The sequence below is a fragment of the Taudactylus pleione genome, unplaced genomic scaffold (genome assembly GCF_031769625.1).
Source record: "Taudactylus pleione unplaced genomic scaffold, aTauple2 ptg000479l, whole genome shotgun sequence".
NCBI lineage: Eukaryota > Metazoa > Chordata > Amphibia > Anura > Myobatrachidae > Taudactylus > Taudactylus pleione.
In genome coordinates, this window is record NW_028284881.1 from 5,763,712 (window position 1) to 5,785,720 (window position 22,009).

Genomic DNA, 22,009 nt, shown 5'->3' on the forward strand with positions numbered 1-22,009 from the left:
AAATAAGGTGCCCACACCAACTGCCATGTCAAATGCTGCCAAACATAGATGGCTGGGACTCACTGGCAGTTGGTGTGGCTCCTTTATTTTAATTTTGGACTGCACTGCAGCCCCACCCCTGGAGCCATCACTGGTAATAGAGTCTTTCCCATTAAAAATAAACATTTTTATAGACTGCTTTTTTTGTGGCATATAAACATACATACCCTCAGGGAGATAATGTTGGATGCGTCTAGATTGGAAGTGCAGCAGGGATGGGGCCACAATGATACAATTCATTGTAAATTGCGTCATCAAGCCATGGACCACACATTTTACTGCGGAAGTGAGTGATGTCCAGGAGGCTGGGTTACTCTCTCGGGAGTCTGGGAGAGCTTTCCAAAATCCAGGGGTCTTCCAGCACTCCGGAAAAATAGATAATTATGCATATAAAACAGTTGTTATTTTAAAGTAATCACTTAACTGCCAAAGTATATTAGCCTTACATTAAGTATGTGTAAGATAAACTCATAGGGTTGATATATATATTTTTTTTAAATATACAAAGTTTAATTTGGCGTCAAATACAATTGGCATGCATTTTAACTTACTGGAGCTTTCATTAGTTATTTATTACCTCCCACAATTGACAGCTACTTAAACTAACTGAATACTAAACCTAGTTTATCCACAAAACCGAAGATTAGCCGCAAGGCACAGTAATATATGCATCTATTAGTAATCTCCGGCAAAATGGACGTACCTCTGCATAACCACTGCAGACATATATCATCCCTCACTGTTATTCCTTTAGCCTTCCCGGACTGTCGTCATCAGCGAGGTGGCGTAGTTCCTGGAGCCCAGGCAGTGGTAGCTTCATTGTTTATAGCAACGCAGCAGGCGGCCGCCATGTCCCCGTTACAGTGCTGCATGGTGCTGGTGATCCTCTGCGGGAGTGAAACAAGCGGAGCAGCCGCAGCAGATCCTCCCGGAACCGACAGCCCTGACACCGAGCACGGCACCTTATGGACGGATAACGTGACCGATCTCTCGGAGCTGCTGGTGACCGAGACCGGTGTGGGTACAGCAAGTCACCCTGAGCAGGATACAGGCCAGCCCCCCCACACCGTTACCCTGTCAGTGACCCCCGGACCGGCCCATACGGACCCTCATTCGGAGGCACCGGGAGAGGCTACGATTACCCAGCCTCCAATTCTCCTGGGAGACCCCAGCTCATCTGAGCACCCAAAGTCCCGGTCTGTCACTGCCTTTGTAACCAGTGGTAAGCCCGGGTCTCCAGTCATTGTTGAGGGTGAGACATAGATAGGGGGCAGTTATGTGTGTAAATGTCAGCAGGGATTTTCCTGCGCTTTCCTGTTGCCATTGAAGTCAAAAAGATTAATTTACGAACGGGCAAACCTGAATGCTCTTTTTGTTATATCTTATCCTTACTTGCAACCGGTTTTATGGTTAAGTGCTTGGATTTACAGGCCCTTGTGAGTGCACCGTCTGATGGAGAAGTTATGCTGGCTACACACTATCACAGGCTGGCATGCCTGCTTCTGCAGAACTACAAATCTCAGCATGCCCTAACAGCAAAACTGACAGGGAATACTGGGATGTGAAGTTCCACTGCAGCTGGCGTGCCACAGGGTCACGTGATTGTGACGTCAGAGGTCCTTCCTTCAACTTGGATCTAGCAACAACCACTTACACTTTCTTCTACTCCCCACTCCCCACAAGGACCCCCTAATAACACGTGACTGCTAACTCCCTGCTGCTTATTGTGAGTGTTTTAATCACTATTGCAGCAATGTATATAAACAATGTCCTTGTCCTGCAGTGTACTGTACTGTAAGTTACTTGTTTCTTGTTCACTTATTAGTTTATGTACTCTGTAAGGCGCTGCAGAACACTTGTGGTGCCATATAAATAAAGGCTAATAATAAAAGTCCTCTTCTTTTTCAGGACTGTCACTGATAGAATAGTCTCTTGGCAGGCTATAAATTTGGTCTGTGACAGTCTTCCTTACTTTTACGTATGAAGCGATTCCTGGCTAGCTACAAAGTGTTCTTAACACCACCTGGATTGCCCATAAGTATGGACGGCAGGAAATAGTCCACAAAATTCTGAGTGTTAAGGTGCGTATCCACTAGCAGATAGTGGAACGACATACGATTACAACATTGTAATCGTACAGTCGTTCCTCTTCCCCTGCAGTGCCTACACTGGACGATATGTCATTCAGTGCAGACACCCTCCCTCATCCCTGAACATGGCCAATATGTCGTTATCTGCAGATTAGCCAGCATGTTCAGGCGATGATTGATGTCGAAAACGACCAGCGGTAGCGCGTATCGCTGGTCGTTTTCAACATTTTCATGGCCGATTCTTGCACGATTAATGAGCGATTGAACAATAACTATATTGTTATCATTCAATTGCTCATTTTAATCGGCAAGTGGATACGTGGCATTACTGAAGACTGTTCATAGACACATTGCCTCTGAGTTCATGTCCAAAAAGAGGTCCATAGATGTTTCCTCATTGGTAATGCACCAAGGTTCTGAGGGGTAGACCCAAACACAGCCCTTGAGGACCATCCATGCACTTTGCATATATTTCTGCTCCTCTTGGAGGCCACATTCTTCCATACAGTCTTTGCTGTTGCAGCAGGGAGCCCTGGAATAGACTCTGTCATGTCTTTAGTCCCAATTGTCATTGGTTTTCACAAGTTTTGATAGGGGCAATTTCTCTTGTGGCACAGGTGTACAGAGACTAAGAAAATCTATATAGTGTACAATGTAAGTTGGTAACTCACCTGTTTGTGATATTCTCCTCTTTGAGGGGTCTATGTATTAATCGCGTTCTGGCGATTATTAACGGTCCAAATCACCGGGAATATTTTACATTTTAATAAAAGATATCCCGGCTATCTACTACCGAGAACTCGCAGGGACAGCGGTTGCGGTAACCGCTGTCCCCGTGAGTTATATCCCTGGTATTTAGGAAAAGTCTTTCACAGAAGTGAAAACCTTCCCCGGGGGAAACTGACTCTGCGCATGCGCACAGTGTTCGCTTCTTGGGCTGGTCAGGGGCTGCGTGGGAGAGATCGAAAGACCTCTCTTTCTCCTGAAGACAAACAGAAGTTTACACCATCTGAAGATGGTATAAACTACTGGTGCTAAACTCTGAAAAGCTTCGCTTTTTGGAGTATAGTTCATAGGGGTCAGATTGTAGTCCCCATTGATAATAATGGAGACTGAGGGCCCTGCTCGCGAGCGCTGGCAGGCGGGTCGATGTTGGGTCAGTACGCATGCGCACGACGGACCCGGCTCCGTCGTGCGCATGCGCGAGACCCGGATAGCGACGGGCAAGCCGTCGCTATGGGTCTCGCTGCAAAGGGGGCGTGCTGTCGATGGTGAGTGACAGCACGCCCCCTTTGGTGGGCGTGCCGGGGGTGTGGCTGGCCATACGGAGGCGTTCCCATGGGAACGCCTACCGTCTGGGGACGGCCCCACTGACATCACAAGTGATGTCAGTGGGAGTGCTTTTGGCTCTGATAGAGCCAAAGCACTCCAGGGCTTGCGGCAGACGAGACCCTACCACAAGGGTCTCGTTGCAAGCCCGATGGTCTTGACCACCGCGACCATCTTTTTGGCCGCTCGCTATAGCTGTGGATGGTCACCCACAGCTATGCGAGCGGCCAGGAGGCCGCTCTAAAATCAGGAAGGACGGCACTGATTCAGAGCGAGTGCTCTGTCAGAGCGTCCAGCTCTGAATCAGGGCCTGAGATCTGAAGTGCTAATTAGCACTTTACTGGACATTTCTGTGAAATCACCTGCATTGTGCTATTACTACATAGGATCGGTACATAAAATTATGCAGAAACTGCAGTTTCTGCATAATTTTATGTAAAAATCAGCTTGATACATAGGCTTCTTAGTGAGATCAGACTTTTGGTTTAAGGAAAGTTGGGATGCTCCCAGTAAACAGGAGTCCTTCTTAGCAGACAGTGGGGGTCATTCAGACCCGCTCGCAAGCGGGTCGATGTTCCCCACTGCGCATGCGCACGACGGAGGGAGCTCCGTCGTGCGCATGCGTGAGACCCGGGGAGCGACGGGCTTCCCATCGCTCCGGGTCTCGCACCAAAGGGGGCGTGCTGTCGATGTTGATTGATAGCACGCCCCCTTTGGTGGGCGTGCCTGCCAGACGGAGGCGTTCCCATGGGAACGCCTACCGTCTGAAGCCGGCCCCACTGACATCACTAGTGATGTCAGTGGGAGTGATTTTGGCTCTGATAGAGCCAAAATCACTCCAGGGCTTGTGGCAGGGAGACCCTACCGCAGGGTGTCCGTCGCAAGTCCGATGGTCGCGATGGTCAAGACCATCACGACCATCTTTTTGGCCGATCGCATATGCTGTGGGTGGTCACCCACAGCTATACGAGCGGCCAGGAGGCCGCTCCATTTTCATGGAGAAGGGCCCTGATTCAGAGCGAGCGCTCTGGTCAGAGCGTCCGGCTCTGAATCAGGCCCAGTGTCTACTTTATTAAACACATTTATCCAGGAGCAGCAATAGTATGGCATTCATTTAAATTGTAATCATAGTCAGTAAGAAAGCAAAGTGGAATTAGCTGCTATTTGGCAAAATAGCAATTCCCAAGAAACACTTGATGTGTGTTTCACAGGCGTGCTGCCCACTTGATCAGAGTGTAACAAATGTAACAACAATACAGAATCAGTCACGAGGACTTCAGAAAATGCAATGCTTCTGCCCAAGAGGTCCATAAAAATAAAATTTTAGGTTCCGGAGCTTGATAAATATCACAATCGCAACATTTAGTTAACCACACGTGCTGAGGTAACCTGTAAAAGTCACGGGTGGCGATTCTCAGATTGGCGTATCTGGAGGGTCGTCCCGTAGGACCGTGACACCTTCCTTGTTACTTTATAGCCACCTTCCTCACCCTCTTCTTCCTGATTCCCCTCTATATGCTCTCCCTAGCCTTTATTTACTATAAGCCTTAGAAATGTAGGAATCACTGAATTTCCTTCCTTTTGTATTGTACTGACGTTCTAGACATGCCTGCCTTCAATTTGTATCTCGTTTATCTTTAATGCACATGTGTGTGTATCATAACTTTTTAATAAATAATATTAATTGAAAACAATAATATATGTGTTCCTTGACCTTAATTCATGGGAATTGGTTAATACAAAATGTCAATATACTGTATTATCTGTGTCACTTCGGTGTAAGCGCAAAATATAAAAATATTCCTTTTGGTAGAAATGTTTTCCTGGTAATTGTGTCAACTGTGAACGTAATTGTGCTTTGTTATCCTTAGTTACCAGCCTGTGTGTATGTGACTTGCTGGTGGCCCAGTGTGATGTTAACTGCTGCTGTGATCCTGACTGCAGTGCTTCTGATGTCAGTGTCTTCTCAGGATGCTCCATTCCCGTTGTAATGTAAGATTTCTATTTCTGTGATGAACTCCTAATAAATAAAGTGATGATCTAATTTCTTGTTTTGTTCCCTATAGCTCACAGGTTCTCAAACTCTGTCCTCAGGACCCCACACAGTGCATGTTTTCCAGGCCGCCTCACAGAATCACAAGTGAGATAATTCGCTCCATATGCGGATCTTTTAAAATGTGTCAGTGAGTAATGAGTGCTCCTGTGCTCCTGCTGATGACCTGGAAAACATGACCTGTGTGGGGTCCCGAGGACCGAGTTTGAGAACCACTGCTGTTGCTGATGGTGGCAGTATCATTGTACATAGAAAACGGTCATGAAAATCACAATTGCTGATAGATGTAACAGGCCAGAGATGGTAGTTTTAGCCTCATATGATACTTAATGGCTACTTTCAGGAACCATGATGCTCATATGGTAAAAATGTAGCTGATTACAGGAGAGAAAATGCAGCAAAATGCATGTAATCAGATTAGGGACTGCAGTGAGTACTGCAAGCTGTGCATAGGTTTTTGATTTACTCACAATAATAGTGAAGTGGTTTGTTGGTGAGTGCAATCGCCATTGATCAGATTAAGATGAGTGTATGAAATGTCTTTTATATGGAGGGAAGTTGACACAACAATTCTGTGTTATTGAGGAACCTGCTCTTTCCTCTATCTGACTCAGTATGTGGCTTCCTGCTTGCATCCATTTACCTACTTACGTAATGGCATTGCCCCTGTCACATGAAACCCGGAAAGTTGCCTATGCTTAAATCGGGCGTATGCACAGTGTGAAAAGATCCTTCTGCAAAACAGACTTGCATGCATCTCCGAAAAAAGGGGCCTTTCCAGTAGCAGATAAAATGAACGATATATCGTTCATTATATCTGCTAATGGATAGGCCCTGAACGATGACAGATGTGCACTCCCGCAGCTGATATATCGCATCTATCATCTCTCCAACATGTTGGTCAATTATCGCATATAGCTGTACGATATTAGCAATATCGTGCAGTTTATATGCGGTAAACTACAAACAACGAAAGATATTATCAGCAGCTACAGAGCGGTGCAGAGAAAAAAATCCACTCCCTGAATTATGTCATGCGACATCGTTCGTTGTTTGCCAAAATCTATCATGTACATGACAGATATCATTCAGCACAGCCACCGGTATTTTCAAGGGATATCTTTTGTCTTTCATCACTCAGAAATACATCTGCTAATGGATAGGCCCCGGTGCTATAACTTACAGGCAATAGGGTTACTTCCATTTATGAACAGTAAGCTGTTTAGTTATATCGGTGCAGTCTTAAGCATCTGAGTATATACAGGACGTAACTGTAAATTGTTTTATAAAAGTCTGTCTGCTACCTGAACAAGCAAGTGGCCATCCATTTCCAACCAAGGTATCATTTTAAGTCAGTGCATCAGGTGCCTCCCTGTTCTGGGGCATACAGGTCTTTGCCGCAGGTGGTCATGCAATGCTAGATTAGTGAAACATTTTGTGAATGAACACATATTAAAGTTTGTAAGGTTGTAGATTTTCTGATACAAACTGATTAACTTTTTTTCACAATTTCAACTTTTAAGACTTTTCTAAACACTATTTATCAACTCATTCAAATACATGCATTAAGTAGTTTAAAAAAAGAAGATAGATTTACAGTTCCAATCCACAAGATGGCACTGTTATCCTTGTACAGGTTGAGTCTCCCATATCCAAAATGCTTGGGACCAGGGGTATTTTGGATAACGGAATATTCCGTATTTTGGAATAATTGCATATCATAATGAAATATCTTGGGAATGGGACCCCAATATACACACAGAATGCATATATGTGTTATATGCACCTTATACACATAGCCTGCAGCTCATTTTATACAATATTTTCAATAATTTTGTGGCTCAAGCAAAGTTTGTGTACATACATGAAATAAATTTATGTTTCATTTACACCCTATACACACAGCCTGAAGGTAATTTTATACCATATTTTTAATAATTTGTGCCTTAGACAAAGTTTGTGTACATTGAACCATCAAAAATCAAAGGTTTTATTATCTCAGTCATGCCAAAATTATGCCGTAATTCGGAATATTCCGTATTTCGGAATATTTGGATATGGGAGACTCAACCTGTACTTTTAAAGTACAGGTATGAGAAAAAACAAGCAAAATCCCCAAGCACACTGCAATCGGGCAGCAAAAGAGATTTACATCCTACATACCAATAAAAATGGTGAGATCTCCGTTACATACATCTACCAGCCACTGCATGTAACTGAGATCTCTGCATTTCTATTACTATGCAGAATGTGAATTTCTATTGCTGGCTGATTTGCAGTGTACTGGGGAATGGTTTTTTCTTGTCTAGATTATCCCCTCTCTTACATGCACCTGTGTGGGCCTATAAATTGATTTGAGCAACTACCATTCTGTGTATCACTGTTCTGAGAAACAAGTATAATAATGTTAACCTTAAATTAATACCTTTTGGCCATGAACATGATGACAATGTTAGAGCTTGTTTAAACAGCACATATAATATTCCTGTACTCCATAAGAATGAGCTTTTTTGATTTTGGGATAAATATTTGGAGAAACAATAACTTAGGGAAGAATCATAAAACAGAATTCTGTTCCTCATTTTGGCAATTTTTCTCTGTGCAATATTCATGTATTAAAAACGTTTTCACCATATGTTATCAAAAAGGAAGTCCTTACCGGTCTTGCATAAAAACAAAACAAACATCAACATTTTATTATGTATTCATGTGGGCTAAGCAATAAAATGGTTATTCCCACATATCCAACAAATGAACATTGGTCTGGTCATGAAAGGCAAAAACCATCCAGTCATGAGGTGGTTAATGATGAAGGTAGGACATATGTGATAGCAGGATGTACATACACTGGGTACACACTATATGATATATCGATCGATCAGAATGATATATCGTATACCTTGTATAATGTGTATGCCCGATCTGTTGTTAACGGTCATTTATCACATCGTCCCGTCTGCTGTTGTACACAGCAGATTGGATGATGCAATGACCTACGCACTCCAAAATAGAAGTATTGATTGTGGCACATAGCATGTTTTATCAGATATACACAATTTGTTTTATTTTTTATTATTGTTTTACAGCGGTGACAGCCAGTTGTGTACACAGGAAGCCACTCTCTATTCAATCAACGCTTCAAATGTTCCTCAAAGAATAACGGAAACAGTGGAAGTAGTCAATCCAAATATATTCTGCATTCAAGCAACAAACTGTGAGTACCTACTAATACCATCAACCATAAAAGACAAAAAGAAATAGAAAATGTTGGACCCTTTATTGTAACACGTCAGTGGTAAAGTGAGGTGTCAGTGCTCATCCTTCCCATATTCACCACAGTTTTATTTAATTACTTTATTACTATCCAGAACTCTCTGGCATTCTGTGTTCTGTCTAATGGTCTGTTCATATGGAAAATCACGTCCTATGGCTGAGAGATCTATACCTGCTTAAAATAACACTACTTACATTTGTCAATGTGTTGGATAGATCCGAAAGATATCCCCTAATCCTGGTGAGAGATGTGTATTGGCGGATTTCCAGTACAAGAACTGGTCTGTCATCAATAAGGCACAAGGCCAAATCCAACACATCCGCGTGAAGACTCTGAGATGACAAGCATGCAATAGATATTGCTGTCTAGCTGCACCTTATTGTAATGTAATAGTGTGCGAGTATCGCCTGTACGAGTAACTGGGGTTGGCTTTCAGTTGGAATATTTGATTTATTTTTTGTTTTGTTTATATTTTTCAACTTAAAATTAGTTTCAATACATTTGTTCACAAGCAGCCAAGTTGCAATACATTTATATCTACATTTGCAGGCATAGGCCAAGGAGCAGAAATCACAAGAGTCCTGTGCAGGTCTGCTCCATTAGAAATGCCTCTGGTGTACCTCAGACACGCTAACACTCCATTTGTAAACGTTTGTTTTGATGCTGAAATACACATTTACTATTCGGTTCAAATAAACTGCAAAAAAAAACCCCTCTAGAATACAGTAGCAGGTATAACGTACGAATAAACTAATAATACATCAGTCAGTCAGGAACAATCAGCCGGTGCTGGCAACTGACATCGTTATCAGGGTGTATTTGCACCAAGCACCTGCATTTGACATGTTCACAATTACACAAGCACACCCTATACTCAGTCTATGTCAGCCCGCACATCCTTCCCCTGTCCCGCCTCTCCTGTCGGAAGTCGGCATAAGTGTCAGATTCGACAAATCTGTATACACCAGCTAGAGTTGGAATGGTCACTTGTTGCAATCCCTCCAAGGATGAATATATCTGGATTCTGATTATGCATCTCATTAAAATATTATAGGAGTTTCATTTAGATGCACCATTTACGTGGCATACGTACACTTCAGATTTCTCGCTTTGCCAATGCTGTAAAGTCTACATGGACTAAATTAATCGTACACCACAAGTGTGAGCTCTAGATTGTTACTAGATTGTTATATGGACCCTTTGACGCTCCAGGACTAAGGTTTTTTCTGGTCAATTATTTACCTTCCATAGAGTTGCATCTCTATCTAGCCTTTAACTCCAAATATTAAAGTATTACATGCAGGGTCGGACTGGCCCACATGGGGTACAGGGAAAATCCCAGTTGGGCCCCATCCCCTCCTCTAGGTGTCATGTTCCAGACTGTGCACTGAATTGTACACTGTTATTGTGGGTCAGTTACGTTGTAGAGTAGGATCGCTGAAATACATCGTTTCTTGGTTTTATACTATAGATACTACACCAATATTTGCCTAACGATTAGTCAAGAAACTATGGTGGCTGGCCACACCCCCTCTAATGCATGATCACACCCTTTAAGCATTGGCCCCTACTACTGCATTCCCCCAGTGGGCCGTTTATGCTCCAGTGCTCCGACACTGATTACATGTACAACTTGTATCCACTGAGCTAATCTGTCATATCCAAGGATAATGAAAAGAAACTACCCTGCCCAAAGTGTTAGCACCTTGCTGAAAAATACAGAAGGTATGTAGGTAGATTGTGTTATGGTAGAAAACCTATTTGAAATGCCATTACACAGTGATATATATTACAGCTGCATTATCTCTAAGTCATTTTTATGTATTTATTTTTAATGATACTTGAAAGGTGCATTATTTTTTTTATATCTACAGCAGATATTTTAACTTAAGAATAGCCCATTATTATCATCATCATCTGTTTTTTTTCTTATACAAAGCTTTCAATATTTTATAAACCTAATATATTGAGTCATGTGTAGAAAATAATCCTCTTAATTTTGACCATTGGCTATGCCCACACCTATGGTGATCCAACCATTTTCTGGTATCGGGCAATCAAAATATTCAAACTTGAAACCATTTTCGTATTTGAAACCCTATTTCTAAACCACAGACTCTCAAACTCAGTTCCCAGGACCCCAAACAGTGCATGTTTTCCAGGTCTCCTCACAGAATCACAAGTGAAATAATTAGCTCCACTGGATCTTTTTAAAATGTGTCAGCGAGTAATGAGTACACCTGTGCACCTGCTGGGTGACATGGAAAATGTGTAGTGTGCGGGGTCTTGAGGACTGAGTTTGAGATCCTCTGTTCTAAACAATGTATTTGGTTAATCTCCTTTTGTGTGTGATAAGCATATTATCGCACGTAGTAGGATGACTTCATGTGAGCATGTTCCATTAATTCAGGAAAGGTAAGTGTCCAAAACAAAAGACTAAAATATTAGAGGATGTTATTACTTTTTTATTTCTGTGACTTCACCTTTGCTGACCTTACATATTATTTGCCAAGTCCCCTCAAGGCAATGTCTAATTTCTCACAATATTAATTTGTATGACATGTATCATGCTTCTACGTGTTTCATGCATTTATATGTTCCATAAAAACTCAGTAAGCCAGCAGAATATGAAGACTGTTTCTAGTATTTAAATTCTTAAGCTCACTGTAAACAAGTATTATTTGCACTAGTGTTGATTGTAATACTCTGCAACATGTCTGCTCTGTAATCCGCCGCAATGCCAGTACCAATCTGGGGATCTCGGCGGGACCCCAGAGTCTGTGCTAGCTGGTCCCCGCGGGACATTCAGGACTGTGGCCGGACGTACAGGGACAGGTAAGAGCGTATTAGCAGTCCTACCTCCGGTCTCTGGGGACAGACCAGAGGTGCTGACTGTGGAAGCAGGCACACAATACCCTGTGCTCCACTAGACCACCAGGGACCTTTATGTGGTGAGGGAGCCAGCATCCCGGGGGTTAATCGTCAACCCTCTGATCCCCCCCAAGAGAGGAGAGATGGTGGAAACAGATGAAAGAGAGAGTGTGGTGGGGAGAGAAACATGAATTAAAGAGAAGGGGAGAGGGACAGAGATGAAAGAGAGGGTAGTAGGAAGGCAGAGATGGGAAGGTAGTGGAAGACATCTGTCAGCGCTTAGAACTGGTGCAAGACCTTGCCCCCTGAACGTCAATACACCCCCATGGCCAACCCACAGACCCAGGTAGGGGAGATATAAGGGAGGGGGAGAGAGATAAGAAAGATGAGGGATAAGAGAGAGAAAGGCGGAGAGGGGGACATAGATAAAAGAAACACAAGGTATCATGAGGCTGGAGAGACACAGAGGAGGTTTGAAGCTGTAGACAACACCGGAGGATATGTGTGTATATGGGTCATTCCATGTGACTCATGTTACATTTCATGTTAATTTTTAGAAGTTTAAATGCAGCACACACAAAAATAAAGCTGAAACATTTTAAAAATATGGCAATAATATATGGGGTAGTTAGTCATTAATACTTAGAAGCAGAAAAAAATGTACACTCTTATGGTGCATACACACGGTCAGATTTGTCTTCAGATCTGAACGATAACGATTTAAATAATCGTTCATATCTGAAGGAAAATATGACACGTTTGAAAGATGAACGATGCGCTTTCACGATGGTCAGATAACGATATCTGACATCTGATGTGTTTGCAGTCAGTTTTAGACGATTTCAGTCATTTTAATGCAGTAAAAAATCGTTCGTAGTTCAAATCGTTTGCAAAATCGTTCATCTGACACATCTGACCGTGTGTATGCTCCATTAGGTACATTTGATGATATCTACCTTTCCTCCCCTGATCTCTCCCCCTCTCTTCTCACTCGTATCTCCAACTGTCTCTCTGCTATCTCTTCCTGGATGTCCCAGCGATTTCTTAAACTTAATATGTCTAATGGTGCATACACACGATCAGATTTTTTCTTCAGATATGGACGATAACGATTTAAAAATTGTTCAGTCGTTCATATCTGATGGAAAATCGTTCATATCTGACATGCCTGAACGATGGACGATCAACGATGCGCGTTCCCGTTTGTCAGATAACGATATCTGACATCTGATGGGTTTGCAGTCAGACTTGGACGATTCCATTCATTTTAATGCAGTCAAAAATCGTTCAATCGTTCAAATCGTTCAAAACTTTGGTCAAATCGTCCAAATCGTCCAAATCGTTTAATCGTTCAGTCGTTCATCTGACAAATCTGACAAGTCTGACAAATCTGACCGTGTGTACGCTCCATTAGACAGAGCTGATAGTCTTCCCACCCTCCCTCATAACCTCACTTCCCACTATTTCTTTATCAATTGATGGAATAACTATCTCATCTAGTCCCAAGGTGCGCTGTCTTGGTGTTGTCCTGGACTCATCCCTCTCCTTAAAACCACATATCCAGTACCTTTCACAGTCCTGTCATTTCCATCTCAAAAATATTTCTAAGATCAGACCCTATCTCACCCAGGATGCTACTAAAACCCTCATACACTCACTGGTCATCTCCAGATTGGACTACTGTATCCTCCTCCGATCTGGCATCCCCAAATCCCATATCTCTCCTCTCCAGTCTATCCTTAATGCTGCTGCACGGCTTATCTTCCTCTCCAAATGCTCTACATCTGCCTCCCCTCTCCTTCAAGCCCTCCACTGGCTCCCCTTCCCATTCAGAACCCAATTTAAGGTTCTCACACTCGCTTACAAAGCCCTCACCCAATCTTCTCCCATATACATCTCTGATCTCCTCTCCCTTCACTCTCCTCTACGCTCTCTTCGTTCAACGGATGCACGCCGCCTTTCATGCCAGCTGATTACTTCCCCCCACTCCCACCTCCAAGATTTTGCCCGCACTGCTCCCCACCTTTGGAACTCTCTCCCACTCCCCATCAGACTCTCCACCTCTTTGCAATCCTTCAAACGGGCTCTCAAGACCCACTACTTCATCAAAGCCTTCCAGCTATCATTCTCATTCCCTGCTACATGCTCCTTCCTCCCCATCTACCCCATCTGTGTCGAACCTGTTTGTCTTCCCCTCCCTTTTAGAATGTAAGCTCTTATGAGCAGGGCCCTCTACCCTCTTGTGCTTCTCCCTACTTTAGTATAATCTACTTCTTACTCACCACTAGGGCACCTAACACTTGGTTGCTTATGCTCTTTGCTTATCTGGGTGTTATGGTCGCTAATGTAGCAATATATATATTATCCATGTCCTGGTCCTGTATTATTCTGTAAGTCGCTTGTCTACAATTTGTTTATTTACTTTGTAAGGTGCTGCGGAACACTTGTGGCACCATATAAATGATGATGATGATGATAATAATTAGGGATAAATTTACTAAGATGGGAGTTCTATTTAAGAAGTGATGTTGCCCATAGCAACCAATCAGATTCTACTTCTCATTTATCTAGCACCTTCTAGAAGATAATACCTGGCATCTGATTGGTTGCTATGGGCAACATCACTTCTTAAATAGAACTTCCATCTTAATTAATTTACCCCTTAGTAGTTAAATTTTATTGTTTATATGTGTGACTCATGTTACAACATAATGGAAATAGGAACTGATGGAACTTATGTATTTATTTAAACCTGTTGTCATAATTATGTTTACAAAATTATTGTTTTACTATACACTTATAAGACCCTAAACTTATGATTGACACACAAATAAACTGAATGTTAACCAAACTATACTTAAAATCAATTCTGACATGTGACTCATGTTACATATGAATGTGACTCGCGTTACATTTCTGTCACCAGTCAAAGGGCTCTGATAAAAATAACTCAAAACTGTAGAATCCACATGAATTAATCAATGTTGGCCTGTTTATCTTCCTGATTAATTGTGAAGATGTATATAATATTTCATCTGGTGATGGCAATTTCCAGTTGCTGCCAGCTTGTGCCGTTGGGCTCACGAAGGATATCACCATCTCTGATGTCTTTGATATCACCTGGATAACTTTTTCCATCATATACAACATAGAACCAGTCATCAATATTAACTACATCATATGAAGTTACTGTGACAGTTACTTTGAGATCACGAGTAGAAAGAAATTTAAGTTGAAAATGGGTTCTGCTATGATAGTTTAATTTTCATTTATTGTGTCCTACATTTCATTGAAAGACATATGTGTGTATAAATATACTGTGTGTGTGTGTTTAATACTTATATGTGAGAGTCATTATTTTATAATCTGCCTTCATACAGATCAGCCAGCACTGTCCTATATAACTCCAGATGATCCAACAAACTTTGACAGTTTACTCACAGAGTTTGGTGGGAATCAGTTCAACCCTGAAAATGGTGAACAAAATACAGTTGGTTCAGATGCAGCCCGTAACGCTACAAGATATGAGGTACATGTTGCCTTGCTCTTATAAAATCTGATTAAAAGCTCTTCATCTCCTGTCTTGGTGTTGTTACTATATGCTTATCGTTGGCTAAGTAGTAGCCATAAATCTGTTATCCATTCTATTTAACACAGTTAAAATTAATTATTGAAAACTATATTTCATTGAATGGTATTGCATACTGGTAACTGCAGAAGTCTGGTGATCAAGCACTCTATCTATCTATCTATCTATCTATCTATCTATCTATCTATCTATCTATCTATCTATCTATCTATTTCTTGAATTCGGATTTATGTAAGTAGACCTATCATTTTTGGAGATTTCAATATGCCAAGAGCTATATCAACCAGGAGTAGAGGTAATTAAATTACTTGCATGGAGCATGTCTCAGGTGATTAGTTAGGGAAAAGCATTTGAGGGATAATTTTAAAGAGGCAACAGGAATCAATGCTGCATAGTGCTCACAATAATTGTAGAGCAAAGGGAGAAACTGTGTAGGGAGACAGACTGTATGGTTATAGTCTCCTTTGAGGCTGACGAGAATGACAATATCACGTTTGTGAAGGGGGATCCGGCTGTCTGAAAAAGTCATCAACCGCATGAGAGAGCCAGTTTCTTCTGTTTCCAGTCCACAGCCAAAACTTCCCATTGAGCAATCCGTTACTACTGCTTATGCAGTCCTCTAGGACTGGGCGTTCCTGAGACCACATGCGCAGTGTTCCAGAAAGAGTATTGGATTGAGACTTGCTGTCGGAGTCCCGTGAGAGTTCCTTGTGAAAGCCAGGAGCCGGTGATATTGGTGTGCGCGCAAGCCACTGAGATATAAAGCGTGCTTATTAGCACTTTATGAAAGATATTCCTATTGTACGTGTCTTGGAATATAAAGTGTGAATTAAACTTACTGTGAAGTACTTTCACTATTGTGCGTCCCTGCTTCTTTACCGATATATACAAAAGCTGTCTAATCAATGGAATATTGTCTCTGCAGTAGCGCTTAGGTCCCATACAATAAAATATGCCAAGTCTGCATGTAACCATCATATTGTTATTTTTTAAGACTTAAGGTGCATTCGCTCCATGAGCGACATCGTCCCGTGTGTCCCCGACAGTGGTGTGCTCAGTCTCGTTAACGACACAGAGTACAAACACTGAACAATATCCTGAACGTGAATGGACATCATATCGTTCAGTGCCGGCCTCCCTCCCTCATCCCCGAACATGTTCAACTTGACAATTTCGTCAGGTTGGACAGGAGGTTCGGGCGATGAACGATAACGACCAACTACAAACGGGAGCACGCATTGATCGTTATCATTCATTGTTTTGGGGCTGAAACTGGACGATATTTTGGACGACTTAACGATAACGATATCGTTATCGTACCGCCGTCCAAATAATCTCTGCGTGTATACGCAGCATTAGATTTAAAATATCAAACATAAACAACGATAAATAATTCTCCCCCAACCCCCCCCAAAAAAAAAGCACAGAAAAAAGAAACTGAGGGACCATACCATCTACCCTTTTCTAGATGAAAGAATGAAAAAAAATGTATAAATCAGAACTGTACAGCAAACTGTAGAGGTTTGGCATTACACACATCTGTGTTGAGTACCTAGACATTTCCTAAGCCATGTGTTTTATATAGATTCCATATTTAAATAGAAAAAGATCTTCAAAAGCCATAACTGTAGTCAGCAGCTGCCTTACCAAATGCTTAATTTTTAGAAGAATAATACACAGAGTATTAACCCATGTTTCATTGAGCACAATAAAATAGAATGATTTCAAATATCACTTATTGCTTTGTACAGCATATAGTATATACCCATATGCCAAAACATTATGACCACTCCCATATGAAGCGAATGACATTGACTATGCTGTAACAACAGTCAGCAGTGATATTAGACGGTAAGCTAACATTAGAGTCTCATACGTATCGTGTTGAATGCAGTGTATCAAACCTTGCTGTGTATGGGACATTTAGAGTGCCCTTGTATCAGGGCACTAGGAGGATTGGTAGTCTGAAAACGGACCCCTAAGGCTAGCTCTGACTACTGGAATGACAGTGAGGCTAGAAGACTATATGGAATAGGACTTTTACACTGGATACTTATGGTTGGAACTGCAGGATGTGGATCTTTGATGGGAATGAAGCTGATAAATGCAGGGAAGACTGCTGAAACAGTATCAGTGATACTACGAGTTGCCAGAGTGTGTCAGGAGCTGCGAAAGACTGTGCAGGTTATGATGCTGCAGACTGCCTGTGGGTGGCAGGCAATGTGTAAAGCTGCAGGTGATGATACTGCGGGCTACCTTTTAAGATGGTGGGAGAAGTATGTAAATACTGTGACTGACTGATTTGCTGAGTGAGTTGCAATAACACTGGAGAAGTTGTAATCGCAGTGAGCTGGAACAACACTGTAGAACTTGAATCACAGTGAGCAGGTACAACACTGGAGAACTGGAATTGCAGTGAGCTGGAACAACACTGGAGAACTTAGAATTGCAGTGAGATGGAACAACACTGGAGAACTTGAATCACAGTGAGCAGGTACAACACTGGAGAAGTTTAATTGCAGTGAGCTGGTACAACACTGGAGAGTTTGGAAATGCAGTGAGCTGGAACAACACTGGAGAACTTGAATCACAGTGAGCAGGTACAACACTGGATAACTTGAATCACAGTGAGCTGGAACAACACTGGATAACTTGAATCACAGTGAGCTGGAACAACACTGGAGAACTGAAATTGTAGTGAGCTGGAACAACACTGGAGAACTGGAATTGCGGTGAGCTGGAACAACACTGGAGAACTTGAATCACAGTGAGCTGGAACAACACTGGAGAACTGGAATTGCGGTGAGCTGGAACAACACTGGAGAACTGGAATTGCGGTGAGCTGGAACAACACTGGAGAACTGGAATTGCGGTGAGCTGGAACAACACTGGAGAACTGGAATTGCGGTGAGCTGGAACAACACTGGAGAACTTGAATCACAGTGAGCTGGAACAACACTGGAGAACTTGAATCACAGTGAGCTGGAACAACACTGGAGAACTTAGAATTGCAGTGAGCTGGTACAACACTGGAGAGTTTGGAAATGCAGTGAGCTGAAACAACACTGGAGAACTTGAATCACAGGAATGCAGAAACCCAAGAGGCACTCTGGAACTTCAAGCCAAAGCACACTATGCACTGGGAGAAGATGTAGTACTTGCCATTGCTTGCCAGCACGAAGGAGTTTAAATAGAGTGCCTCTGAAACAGATTTGTCCAGCCAGGTATATGACCAGGATCTCGCTTCACTGTACTAGATGACGTCCGAGAAAATGGTGGTGACCATGCTTCAGGAGAATGCCAGCTTGGCGCCTGCCTTGCACAAAGGTAAGTAATTAGGGGAGGCATTAGTACATAATTGGACACCGCTGAACCCAGTAACGGGGTCTCTAAATCTTGCGTGCGACACCATGGTAGCCCATATCCATCATCTAAAGAGGCTACAATAGGTATCAAAACTGGACCTTGGATCAATGGAAAAAGATCTTGTTTGATAAATCCCTTCTTCTGTTGCATTATGTGAACAGCTGGGTACATTTAGCTAGGGAAGAGAGAGCACGCAGATGCATTGTGGGAAGAAAATAAGCCGGTGCAGGGCAAAGTTCTACTGGAAAACCCGGAGTCCTGTCATTCGTGTGGAAGTTAATTTGACGCGTACCACCTACCTAAACATTTAGGTAATCCTTTCATAGCAATGGTATTTTCTGATAGAAGTGGTCTCTATCAGCAGCGTAATCCGCTCTGTTATACCGCACGCATTTTTCGAGAATGGATTGAGCAACATGATGAAGAGTTTATAGTGTTGCCATGGTCTCCGAATTCACCAGATCTCAATCCAATCGAGTATCTGTGATGTGTTGGAACAACAAGTCATATTAGTTGCGGCTCCACTTTGCAACTTATTTATTTTATTAACAATTATTTATATAGGGCCAGCATGTTCCACTGCATTTTACAATGGCGAACAAATCTTTAATAAGAAGATACAGGATAATAACAGACAAATATGTAAGAGGGACCTGCTTACAAGCTTGTAATCGATAGGGAAATAGGAATTTGATATATGAAGTGCTACAAATTGCAAATGGCTCAGCCAGATTGCAGAAGTTCTTTGTGGGCTAAATGATGCAATCAACTAGCAGTGTTGGTCTAGGATCAGTGGGTTGTATGAGTGTAGAAAGAAAGCATATGAACAGTTATGTGTGGACTGTATAAAGTTACAGGAATTAAAGGATCTACTGGTAACACGTCTTGGTACCAGATATCAAAGGACACCTTCAGAGTTCTTGTGGAGTCCATGCCTCGGCAAATCAGAAATATGTTTTGGTGGTACACAGAGGAGGAACTGCATATTAGGTATGTAGTCATAATGTTTTGGCTCATGAGTGTATATAGCAATGTCCATTCTTCTGTTAATCATTGTAATAGGAAATCAGTAATGGCTTATGGCAGGGATGGGGAACCTCAGGCCCGGGGGCTGTATAAGGCCCTCGGAGTCATTTGGACTGGCCCTCTGAGCTTGTTTCTACTAGCCTCATCTGACTAGCAGGGTACCTAGAATGGAATCCTGCAGCCTGAATCTATGCAGCAGTGCCGCCTACAGCGTCCTTACGACGCTTCAGATGTCACACAGCTGCCCTTACAGCTCCCGGAGCATCCCCAGGATGCTCCGGGCATTGCTGTAATCACCGGCGATTGTGGCCCCGTCCCTGTGTGATGTCACACTGAGGGTGTGGCCTACACCAGGCCCGCGAATAATGTTATATGTATATCAAAATGGCCCTCTGCAGATTAAAGGTTCCTCACCCCGACTTATGGGCTACCTTCTCCGTATTTACATTTTGAAACCTTGCAGTAAAATTTCAAATTTTTTTTTAACTCTGCCAGGGAAATGAGAAAATAAGTTTTCTTTTTCACTTTTCCTTGACATATACATATTAATTACGATTTGATATATTTTGAAACAAAACATTAATTGAAGTAGGAATAAAGGTGCTGGTATAAAATGCAGAAGTGAAAAAAACAAGAATTTGATTATAACAATGGAGGATTTTGGAACTGGGGATTAAATTCAGAAATAAATTCCTACTTATCATGTAGGGTTATTCCTGGATGTCAGGCAGGGATTTAGGCAGAACAGCTTTCTATTGTCTTTCACACAGTGTCCTACACCACTGCATGAGGGGATGGTGTAATCAGGAGAGCGATTTTGGATGCAAGTTGAATTTGTCTTATTTTCTGATGAGCTAGTTTGCAACTTCCTAAAAATAGCATTCAATTTGTCTGGGGCTTGTCTCCCACCTAACCTAAATGCTGACTGTGCACTCTTGCTGCAATACCACACTTCCTGTATTGAAGATAACACACTACTGTAGAATGATATATATATATATATATATATATATATTTTTTTTTTTTTAATTATTTTCCTCCACATATTTTCCTTATCTCTGAGCTTACTTTTATGGGGATGCAGTGTGAAAGACAATAAGAAGCTGTTCTGCCTAAATCCCCTTTGAGAGCCAGGAAGAATCTTACATTATAAGAAGGAACTTACCTTGGAAGTTTATCACCAATTTTGATAGTCAACGTTGTGACAATCGTATTCCAGGGGGTAAATTTACTAAAGTTCAATTTCAATCAATTTCTAAATCAATTAAAATCGACCTTTTAGTAAATTTACCCCAAGTTTTTATCCATCTGTACAATAAAAATATTCCCCTGATAGAGAGAGGAGATAGATAGGGATATAGATATATATAGATAGATAGATATATATATATATATATATATATATATAGATAGAGATATATATAGATATATATATATATATAGATAGAGATATATATAGATAGAGATAGATATAGATAGAGATAGATATAGATATATATAGCATTCCGGCTAGGCTGTTGTAGCGTGTCGAAAAAAAAGCGCCCTGCCTTCACAGCCCGCGGGTGCCGTCTTCACCCGCGGGTCGCAGTGTCCCGCGGGTAGAGAAATGTGCGGTGACCCGGCATCTATTCTCACTGTCTGCAGCACTTGGGGGCTGCCCGGCGTGTCCGCAAGTGCCGGGCACGCTCCCAAGTATGAAGAAAAGGGGACGCGTCTTATAGACACGCCCCCTTTTCATGGCCATGCCTCTTTTTCGGACGCGGTCGCGCACAAAGTTGCCCTCTCTAGCTCCGGCGCCCTGCCTGCCGCCGGAGCTAGAGTGAATATATATATATATTATATAATTATAAAGTCCTTGGGTTAGCAGTCTGTCTGTCTCTTGAGGAAGGTTTAGGTGTGTAAACCATTCATTGGTCACAAATTGGAGCCAAACAGTGACGATTTTAGTGAAGCAAGTCACAGAAAAAGTCTTGCATTAACTTCTATATAGTAGCTGGCCCGGGTGCTGAAACGGCAAGAGAGCATCTGTGACTGAAACTGAGTCACAGAAAACACTGTTGTTCCCTGTTACTTAGCAGCACCCTAGGGAGGGAAGGGAGTCATACTGAGCAGGGTCACGTCTGAGGCAGATACAACAAGCCTCCAATGAACCCATGAAGATGCCCTGATCCAGATACAATAGCCAGGAAGGAGTCAGGGGAGGAATAGCTATCAGGAATTTAATAAAAACAACCATGGGGTGACACTCCTGGTTCCAAAAAACACACAGCGATGCCACTGTTCCTGCAAGTTTTTTAGAACCAGGAGTGTCACACCATTGGAGTGTATATTGGTAAATATTTGTACAGGCACCCACTTCTTCAGGGTCCATA

At 42.2% G+C, this 22,009-nt stretch overlaps 1 protein-coding gene across 4 annotated transcripts in view; it reads left to right on the forward strand.

Moving 5' to 3' along the window:
* Positions 1 to 805: 805 nt before the first annotated feature.
* TCTN1 (tectonic family member 1) overlaps positions 806 to 22,009 on the forward strand; it is a 66,550-nt gene continuing 45,346 nt past the window's right edge. For 3 of the 4 annotated variants that reach the window (XM_088449209.1, XM_088449208.1, XM_088449211.1), the window contains exons 1-4: positions 806 to 1,291; positions 5,330 to 5,450; positions 8,598 to 8,725; positions 15,037 to 15,185. In XM_088449209.1, coding sequence (XP_088305335.1) covers positions 889 to 1,291; positions 5,330 to 5,450; positions 8,598 to 8,725; positions 15,037 to 15,185 — 801 coding nt within the window. In that variant the 5' untranslated portion in view covers positions 806 to 888. The remainder of the gene's footprint in view (positions 1,292 to 5,329; positions 5,451 to 8,597; positions 8,726 to 15,036; positions 15,186 to 22,009) is intronic. The other variant, XM_088449212.1, reaches the window with a different exon arrangement.